General features: G+C 43.9%; 1 protein-coding gene across 4 annotated transcripts; it reads left to right on the top strand.

Annotated features, from left to right (window-relative positions):
• The first annotated feature begins 2749 nt into the window (after positions 1 to 2749).
• Positions 2750 to 10318, top strand: Pdp1 (pyruvate dehydrogenase phosphatase catalytic subunit 1). Of its 4 annotated transcripts, XM_042673106.1 has the most exons (3): positions 2863 to 2889; positions 3673 to 3707; positions 7418 to 10318. In XM_042673106.1, exons 2-3 carry the CDS (start codon positions 3677 to 3679, stop codon positions 9073 to 9075), a joined length of 1689 nt encoding a protein of 562 aa, XP_042529040.1. In that variant the 5' UTR covers positions 2863 to 2889; positions 3673 to 3676; the 3' UTR covers positions 9076 to 10318. The 4 variants fall into 4 exon arrangements, with proteins under 4 accessions (XP_042529042.1, XP_042529040.1, XP_042529043.1 ...); XM_042673108.1 differs by lacking the exon at positions 3673 to 3707 and having other exon boundaries at positions 2750 to 2889; XM_042673109.1 differs by lacking the exon at positions 2863 to 2889 and having other exon boundaries at positions 3610 to 3707.
• Positions 10319 to 10540: the final 222 nt, after the last annotated feature.

The raw sequence follows: 10540 nt of genomic DNA, 5'->3' as shown, positions 1-10540 counted from the left end.
TTTTGTGCCACTACTGGGGCTTGAATTCAGGGCCTCGCACTTACCCTTAGCTTTTTCACTCAAGGCTAATAATTCTCTACCATTTGAACCTAACTGGAGTTAAGAGTCTCACAGATTGTTCTGCCTAGATTGGCTTAGAACCATGATCATCCTATCTCAGCTTCTAAGTAGCTAGAATCATAAGTGTGAGCCACTGGCACCCACTAATATAACAACTTTCAAGAGGTCATTTATTATGGATGTAGAAATTTTGAAGTTTATTATTCATAACCGTTAAGAGAATGTTAGTAGACTAAAGACAACAGAGAAATCTATTACATTTTTCAGGGTCCTCAGGTAGAAACTACTCATTTACTCTTAGCTTCAGTTAACTGGTCTCCATGATGGCAAAACTGGAGCTAGGTTAATAGCCTAACATTCTAAGACTCTCCATTCTATTAGTAACATTAGCCTCGAAAATATATTGCACTTAATATATTGCACATAAAATATATTGCACTTAGCGGGCTGGGAAGGTGGCTCAGTGGTAGAGCGCTTGCCTTGCATGCATGAGGCCCTGGGTTCGATTCCTTAGCACCACATAAGCAGAAAATGCCAGAACTGGTGCTGTGGCTCAAGTGGTAGAGCACTAGCCTTGAGCTGAAGAGCTGAGGGACAGCACCCAGGCCCAGAGTTCAGGCCCCACAACCCACACACACACACACACACACACACACACACACACACACACACACACATTGCACTTAGGGACTTGCCTCATGCTTTTCTATGAAACAAGACAAACAATCTAAAACACTGGCCTGACCCATTTCTAACAATAATAGCTAATACAAAGTATTTACTTTTTTTCTTAGTAATTTATTAACACTTAACAGCCTTTCTTAGCAACTCCCTTAATACAGCCCTGAATTAGTTTTTATTCCTATCTTACATATGAGAGAACTGATGCACAGCAGAGACTGCAACTCAACCAGCCTGAGTTCAGCTTGGCTCTTAATCTCTGTGATACACCATCCTATGCTTCCTCCATGAAACAAGAAAAAACCAGATATGTGAGATAACAGAAAGTGAAGGAAAATAAAAAGCACTTGCAAATTTATGAGAAGCAGGAAAGAAGGAGTTGAAGTGAAACAGAGGAACCCATACAATTGAGGATGAAAGTCATTAGACTACAAGAGTTCCCTGGGAATGGGAAAAGAAACACTTCTCTTCATTTAGAAAACAGAGGAGGTAGCCTGGAAGATCTAGAAGTTATGTATAATCAGTGTGGGGATATCAAGTTCTTCCTTTATGACATGAAAATCAAGAGTCAGAATAAAAATTCACAGCAGTGTCAACGTGACTAGATTTGGGTTTTTTGTTTATTTGTTTTGGTGCCGGTCCTGAGGCTTGAACTCAGGGACTAGGAGCTGTCCCAGACGTTTTTGCTCAAGGCTAGCACTCTACCATTTGAGCCACAGCTCCACTTCTGGCTTTTTTTTTTGTTGGGGAAGGCTCTCCTGGGCTGGCTTTGAACCGTGATTCTCAGATCTCAGCCTCCTGAGTAGCTAGGATTACAGGCGTGAGCCACTGGCACCTAGCTTAATAAATGAGTTTTTTATCTAGCCCACATCACTTTTTAAACTTTATTAGCTAATAAGCAGAAACATAAGGTTAACTCCGATCAAGCTTATCCAGATAAGTAATCTACCTGATTACCATCTCCAAGGAAGTTTTAAGAGTGTTTGTTCCATAAAGGAACAAGGAAGATGTTTCTACTTGGTGACCTGTGGATGCAGGTAAGTGCAGAAACCTTAATCTCATAACGAGGGAGCATGTGTGGGTGGAGGGCAGAGTTCTCGGTGACTTCCACTGCCGCCCTAAGCCTAACTATCATCTCACAGTTGTGGAAACTGAATCTTAAAGATGGGAAATGAATCACATCACTGAGATTGATGGGAAGCGTTCTGACACCAAGTCCGGTGCCCTTCTCGCTTGTGCAAGGCTGCCAGGACAAAGGGGAAAGCAGCGATTTCAAAGTCCGTCAGAGAACGTCACCACACGCTTCCTCACCAAACTTTCTTTTGCTGGGACCTGCTCCTATAATCTGCGACCTGGTCACGAATGAATGAAGAAAATACATTTGGAATCCTCTGCCATGCCTAACATCGCAGGCCGGAGTAACGGCAGGGAACTCAGTTTCCGGTTGGTGGGCAGTCAGTCCCTCCCCAGGTCCAGCCTGGGGTAGTCTGCACATACCTAGGCGGCGAGGCGCGGGGGAGGCTGGGCCCCTCGGATCTGCCTGGTACACCACGCTGTGCCCGCCGAGGTGCCAAGCATCCGCAGAAGCCAACTAGGCAGGGGAGTAGCCCGCCCCTACGTTCCTACGCGCGCAAAAATTCTGGGACCAGCCTAGGCGCTTCATCCCTCCCTGGCCAGCAGCCAATACAACCAACGCCTTCGCAGCCCGGGTGACATCAAAGCCCAGGCACCGCTCGGACCCACCTTCACCCGCTAACTGGACGAAGTCACGTGGGCGGGCTCGGGGAGCCAATGGGCGGCCTGCGCTCAATGGAAAAGATTGTCTGACCCCCATGACGTCACAAAGCTGGCGAGGCGCAGCGCTCCTCTTCCGCCCCCGCCCGCCCGCTCGCGGTCCGCTCGCGGTAGCCCCGCCCACTCTCCGTAGCGCACCCAATCAGGACACGGGAAGCTCCGGGGCCTGAACGTGCGGGCGGGGCAGGGTGGTGGCCCGGCGAGGCCGGGGAGCTGAGTGGGCCGGACGGGGGCGAGGTGCGGCGCTCCGGGGAGCCGAGTGGGGCTGCGCGAAGGAGCCTAGTGGTGCCGCCGCCGCCGCCGCCGCCACTTCACTGGGGGGGAAAAAAAGCGGCTGTCTGTCTTCCGTGCCCGGTTGGTATTCTGTGTCCCCGCCTCTAGTCGCCCGGTCCGGAATCCTCCTCCACGGGTCCCAAGTTGTGCGGGGGGACTTCAGGGCTGGAGTGCGCGGGGCGCGTCCCGGGCGACGGCCGCGGGCGTGCGGGGGGCGTGCGCGGGGCGTGCGCCGACGGCCCCGGCGAGGACCGGAGCGGCTCCCCGAGCGCCAGGCGCGGCGGGCCGAGCCCGCTCCGGGAGGGGGCCGGCCCGCCGAGCCGGCCTCGGGTCCCGGGCTCGGGCCCGCCCGCCAGCTGTCAGCGCGGAGGGCGCTGCGGGGACCCGCGGGAGCGGGAGCTCCGGGACGGCCGCGCAGGGTTCCCCGCACACATCCCCGAGGCCGGGGCGGCCCGGCTGGCAGCCTGCCACACGCTGGCTCCCGATCTGCGCTGCCGGGCGGGGCGGGCGAGGATGCTGCGCGCCCGGGGGCTGCACCGAGGGCCCGGGGCTCACCCCCGCCCGCCCGCGCGCCCTCCGCCGCGCGCCCGGACCCCGCCCGTGCGGCGGGGTGGGTTGGTTTGTTTGGCTTCCTCTTCTTTCCCACCCTTTTCTCCCTCCTCCCGGCCCTCCTCCCCTCCCAGCCCATTCACCCCACTGGAACCCGGCCTCGCCCCTCCTCCGCCCCGCCTCCCGCCGCCGCCGCCGCCTCCGCCGCCGCCTCTAATGAGCATCTTCTGCCTTGCTTTCAATGGGTCGGTGCTGCTGTCGCTGCTGCTGTCCGCGCGGGTTGTGGATGTTGTCGGCTCCGTGTTGTGATGACAGGAGAATGTGTGTGTGTCCCGGGCCCAGACGAATTGGTAGGTATGCAACTTCGCCACCCGCCACGGGTACCCAGGAAGGAGGTGGCTGCTTTTGTGTGCGGATGCTTTGAGATAGGTCGGCATGGAAGGAAGAAGTGAGATTGGTAGGAAAAAAGGGACAAAGGCGTCCCGGACCAGGATGGTACTGATGCTTTGTTAAGTGCGATTTTTTTTTTCAGGTAGGGACGAAAGAAACTGATTTTTAAAAAAGGAAAAGTGATGGCTGTGTGCTTTGTGTCTTCTCAAGTGAACTGGTTTGTTCGTTCATGTAAAGATAGGAGATCTGTGCTATGGCTAAGGCATTTCCAGAAAATGCTGAAAAAAATCGCAGAATCTTTATGGAGGGTGTTTAAGGCAATCAGATTACATAAACTGGACTTCCCCCCCCCCCCTTTACTTACTGTTCTTTTGCAAGGCTAAAGAGCTCTGCAATAACTGCACTGCTAGCATTTTCTACTTAATTTGGTTTGTGGGTTTATTGATGAAGTAGAATGATTCCTTGGCACGGGCTCTTCAGAGCACATCAGTAAGAATGGATGAGTCTCGTTGCTCCTTCTGGATTGCAGCACATCAGTTGTATTAGTCATTGGCCAAATTGGCCAGATATGCCTAGTATTGAGATGCTGCGTATGATATGGCTATATTTGGAACATAGGTTGGAACTTTTTGGTGAAATTGTGGTTAGAACTAACATGGCATTGCTTCAGTTGTACCATCTTATTCTTACTGCCTAATGAAGAGCCTTTTTCCTTATCTGATTTTAGCAAGGTTATCAGCAAAAGTTTTTATTCCATGGAGGCTCTTGTTGAATCACAGGGCATTTAGAAAGATTCTAAAGTTTTTCAGTGCTCATTAATTGTTTATCAAAGCCTTTGAAAGTGCCTTCACTTCTACAGATATCTGGTCTGATGGGGAGAATATATTACTTTTGCTGATATAGATACAATGCTCATTAACCACCACAGAGCAGAGAGTTTTCATGAATTTCAACTTCCTTGAGAATTTGTCTCTTAATGGCATTGGAGCTCGATGCCTCTCAGTCCTTGTGTATGCTAGGCCCCTAAATAAATGAAAAGATCTAGTTGAAAACATTTACTCTTTGCTTTTTTTTTTTGTCCTTAATCTCGAGTATGTGCTTTGAAGAGAGAATGTAGCTGAGTATTTCAGTGCTTGAATTTTTTTTAAAGCACCTGCTGCATGAATTATGAGCTCTTTTGCTTAAGATTTCACTCATTTTACAGCCACTTATAAAATCAGAAAAATGGTCAGAATAAAGGAACTTAAAGAAAATGCAGATTTTCTGTACTTGTTATTCCTTGATTAGGTGCCATGTAATGAAACAGTATCTATCAACTCCTTACCTCCATCCTAATTTTAAAGTAAGGACAAATAACAGATAAAAATTATGAGGAATTTGCATTAAGATTGAATCCATCTTATATTTTTAATAATGTAAAACCCTTATGGCACTGCATAAAATACATTGATGTGTCTTTTAGATGCAAACCTAAAAAGTTAGATAAAGGTTTACATCTGGATGCCAATGTCATGTGGCCCAACTGAGCACAGTTCCTGGCCCAGTCATGTAGACTTAACCTTTGGATGACTTTCAGGTATTCAGTTTGAAGTGCTATTATTTAAGTGGTTAGTCCTAATAGATCCATGTTCTTCTGGAAGTTCTATATTATTGAATTTCAGAATGCTTTCCTATTTCCAAAATTTTAGCCATCGTTTTCTATTGCCTGATCTTGTCTTAATTTTTGTAAACAAATGCCATCTTCGTTCAGATAAAATAGTGCTCTATTCTGCCACTTCCAAGTGAGGTTTTGTTTGGATGGCTTATCCAGTGCTTATTAAAAAACAAACAAGAATCAGTGAGTACTGTTTAGTTTTCTCATTTTCCCTATTTTCCACTTATCACTTCTCAAATTACTCAAAAAAAAAGAGGATAGGACAGTTATTTACTGTGTAGATAATCCTCTGTGGTATATGTTAAAGTTTTTTCTTAATGTTCAGCATTTGGAAAAATATTTGATATTAAGATGCAAATGGTTTTCATTAGTCCTTTTCTGTTTATTAAAGCATTTCTTGTTTTGTGTTGTCTGTGGTGCTAAGCAAGTTCAATGCCACTTGGGCTATGATCACAGCACAGCCCTCTTCATTAAACTATTTCTAAAGTATAATTTAAATGACTACAGTGATTTAATATCTTAAAAATTCAGGAAATTATGTTATTGAAGACTTTTCATTTCATATATCACCTGAAATAATGATATGGATTCATTCATGAATGCCCAGCAAATTGCTTTGTGTCATATGATTTTTTAAAAGAAAACATAATTATAATGCAATACCTTTATATTCCAAACCTTAGGCTGTTATTTCTCATCTCCTTATTTCTTTCCTAAGGCAGAACAATACCTTTTTTAGTGTAAGAGAAAACATTTTTCTAGGGGTGAATTCTACTTAAGGCTATGATAAATGAAAATAATATTTCTCTGATGACTGTTAAACAGAGGCAATGGTAGCCAATAAAATAATTTTTAGAATTAATTTCTAATTTTAGGGCTATGTGCATACTTTTTTAATCACAAAGAGCAGTGATGAATGATTAAAATTCAGTAATGAATGATTAAAATCTACATTTTATTTCAAAGCCTCACTCCAAAAAGCCATAAAAGCCTAAGTCTAGAAGAGGCCTTAGCATCTGCTCTCATGAATTCACTTAAAATTTAGGAGAGGCAGGATGATTTTTCCTGGATTATTTAGACAGTTGGTGACAAACCTATCCTTCCTAGCTTGTTTAGTTGGCACAGTGTTCTAGGGAGGTAGGCTTTGTAAGACCACCCACTGAGGTACAAGAAATAAATATTAAATTTTTTATTGTGTAAAAATTTTTCTGTATATGTTGTAGTGAAAATTAAATTAATACAGTGGTTGTGTATATAATCTATAAATAATATATAAATATGTAACTTGAGAATACAATGGACACTTTTTTGTGATAGACATGTGTAATCAGATGCCAACAATTGATCCCATGGTCTTCATTAATGGGAGAAGTGCCCGTGCAAAATCCCACACCTTTTGTGAAAAGATTAGGTGAGGCCTGGTACCAGTATCTCATGCCTGTAATTTTGGGGTTACTCAGGAAGCTGAGATCTGAGGATCATGGTTCAAAGCCAGCCTGGGCAGGAGTCTTTGTCTCCAGTTCATCACCCAAAAGCCAGAAGTAGAGCTGTGGCTCAAGTGGTAGAATGCTAGCCTTGAGCACAAAGCTCAGGGATAGCACCTAGGCCCTAAGTTCCCAGCCCAGGAGTGGCACTAAAGAAAAACCAAAACAAAATGATTAGATGGGGAGGAGTGTTGGTTGGTCAGGTAGACTGCTGCGGCATACTGTTATATAACCTCCTCAGCCTTCCCCTGCCAAATCTTTTGTACTCTCCGAGCAGTTTTTCTGCACTAAGAAATACAAAGAAAAGACAAAAGTAAAATTTAAGTACAGTTCAATCCTAGCTCCAGAAATGATTGGAAATTTCTTAAAATAGCCTGTAGAAAAAATATATGATGTATATATAAAATATCGGTCCTCCTAGCGCCAAGGCTTGGTATGTAGATTCTCTGTGTTTTCTAGAAAACAAAACTAGTTAAGTAATATAAAGTGTAACTGTTTTCTTTGTGTACATCTGTCTCGATTTGCTCTCTAGGAATCCCAGTCAGGAGTTCCAGCCTGCCGCTGTTCTCTGATGCCATGCCAGCACCGACGCAACTGTTTTTCCCTCTCATCCGTAACTGTGAACTGAGCAGAATCTATGGCACTGCATGTTACTGCCATCACAAACATCTCTGCTGTTCACCGCCCTACGTTCCTCAGAGTCGCCTGAGATACACACCCCATCCAGCATATGCTACCTTTTGTAGGCCAAAGGAGAGCTGGTGGCAGTATACCCAAGGAAGGAGATATGCTTCTACACCACAGAAGTTTTACCTCACACCTCCACAAGTCAACAGCATCCTTAAAGCTAATGAATACAGTTTCAAAGTGCCAGAATTTGATGGCAAAAATGTCAGTTCCATCCTTGGATTCGATAGCAATCAGCTACCTGCAAATGCCCCCATTGAGGACCGGAGAAGCGCAGCAACCTGCTTGCAGACCAGAGGGATGCTTTTGGGGGTGTTCGATGGCCACGCGGGCTGTGCTTGTTCCCAGGCAGTGAGTGAAAGACTCTTTTATTATATTGCTGTCTCTTTGTTACCCCATGAGACTTTGCTAGAGATTGAAAATGCAGTGGAGAGTGGTCGTGCACTGCTGCCCATCCTTCAGTGGCACAAGCATCCCAACGATTATTTCAGTAAGGAGGCATCGAAATTGTACTTTAACAGCCTGAGGACTTACTGGCAAGAGCTTATAGACCTCAACACTGGAGAGTCAAGTGATATTGATGTGAAGGAGGCTTTAATTAATGCTTTCAAGAGACTTGATAATGACATCTCCTTGGAGGCTCAAGTTGGTGATCCTAATTCTTTTCTCAATTACCTGGTGCTTCGGGTGGCATTTTCTGGGGCCACTGCTTGTGTGGCCCATGTGGATGGTGTTGACCTTCATGTGGCCAATACTGGGGATAGCAGAGCCATGTTGGGTGTGCAGGAAGAGGATGGCTCTTGGTCAGCAGTCACACTTTCTAATGACCACAATGCTCAGAATGAAAGAGAAATAGAACGACTGAAACTGGAACACCCAAAGAATGAGGCCAAGAGTGTAGTGAAACAGGATCGGCTGCTCGGCTTGCTGATGCCTTTTAGGGCTTTTGGAGATGTAAAGTTCAAATGGAGCATTGACCTTCAAAAGAGAGTGATAGAATCTGGCCCAGACCAGTTGAATGACAATGAATACACCAAGTTTATCCCTCCTAATTACCACACACCTCCTTATCTCACTGCTGAGCCAGAGGTAACTTACCACCGATTAAGGCCACAGGACAAATTTCTGGTGTTGGCTACTGATGGGTTGTGGGAGACTATGCATAGGCAGGATGTGGTTAGGATTGTGGGTGAGTACTTAACGGGTATGCATCACCAACAGCCGATAGCTGTTGGTGGCTACAAGGTAACTTTGGGACAGATGCATGGCCTTTTAACAGAAAGGAGAGCCAAGATGTCCTCAGTATTTGAGGATCAGAATGCAGCAACCCATCTCATTCGCCATGCTGTGGGCAACAACGAGTTTGGGACTGTTGATCATGAGCGTCTTTCCAAAATGCTTAGTCTTCCTGAAGAGCTTGCTCGGATGTACAGAGATGATATTACAATCATTGTAGTTCAGTTCAATTCTCATGTTGTAGGGGCATATCAAAACCAGGAATAGTGAGTGGACCTTATCCTGACAATTCTCCAATTTAAAGGGCAGATAGAATTTTTCAGTGTACCAATATAGTATACCTTTCCAGTGGGTCATTGTAAGCATTTACCCATTTGATACTCTAGGTAGTCAAGTATTCCCAATTGACTGCAGCAGGTTACATGATCATCTCTTCTGCCTAGACAGACTTACTGCACTTGAAGCAAGTCAGTTTCTTATTGCAAATGTCCTGAGACATTATTCTTTTACCAACCTGAGAATATCAGATTATCTGACAGACATGATCTCAAGCAATCAAAAAGCAAAGATCTTGCGGGATTCTCTTCTTGGTAAAAAGTGGGAATACTTATGGTTCACTCCTGCACACTCTTTACCAAGATCCTGATGTACACAAGAATATTTGTTTATTGCATGATTTTCTAGATTTACAATCTATGCATTATTCACATGTATTTATTTTAGCAGAAGTGATTTTCAGATCCAGTACTTTAAGCCATAAGTGACTCTAAACCAAGCAATCTGTATTTGTAAAGTTTTTATGATTATAGGACAAGAATGCTTTCTTAAATGGAAAAACTATTCTCCCTTTCCACTCCAGATTTTCTTAATGTAATTGGAATATATTTTGCTTTGCCACACACTGGAAGACAACAAAGGTGATTTATCAGTTATCTCCTATACAATGTAAAAAAAAAAGATTGTTTTATTTTTGGTTTATAGTAAGAAAAACTTCAAAATAAAGATATCCAGAATAAAACGAAGAGACTGATATGTTCAATCATTGTCATCTGTAGCCACCAGCATGTCAGTCTTATATAACCCAAGGTTTGGCATGCTGTAAGTGTGTGGTGGACAGACTGCTGCCAGGAAATCATTGTCTTATTTAGTAGTGATAAGATTTCATCAAATTTCAAATCTTAAGGATGACATTCATTAAATAAGTTTATCAGTTTGAGTAGTAAGGTGTCATATTGCCATCTAGTATTGAGATAAAGGAAGAAATTTTTGTTTTTCCCTACTTCACTATAGGTCAGTTAAAACAATTTGGTTGAAAATTACTAAAGCCTTTAAAATATATTTATAGCTTAAGATATATGTGTTAAGATGTATACATGAGAAAATTTAAAAGGTAACTATTGTGCATGCCTGATAAAGTAGAACACTTAGCATCAAGTGTTGTTTGCAGCAGTCTCTATAATTATGTGCAGTCCCTTCTAATATTGTATCAAAATAAATGAAAATAAATATATTCGAATTGGCTTTGGGAGCTTATTTAATATGCCTCAAATGGCATTTTGTTCCTGTGTTTAATGGTGATTTGTGTACAGCTGTGCATATATTTCCATCCTTTATTCACTGTTAAAAAAGGCTGTGCTTGAAATTCACATAGGTTTTAATACAAAACATGATCAGCTTTCTGTTGTATAATTAATTGGGTATATAGAAGTCTTTTCAGAATTTTATAGGATGT

This window comes from Dipodomys spectabilis, unplaced genomic scaffold (genome assembly GCF_019054845.1).
Source record: "Dipodomys spectabilis isolate Male_0828 unplaced genomic scaffold, ASM1905484v1 ptg000783l, whole genome shotgun sequence".
NCBI lineage: Eukaryota > Metazoa > Chordata > Mammalia > Rodentia > Heteromyidae > Dipodomys > Dipodomys spectabilis.
The sequence above is the reverse complement of the archived record's forward strand: the minus strand, read 5'-3'. Positions and strand labels throughout refer to the sequence as shown.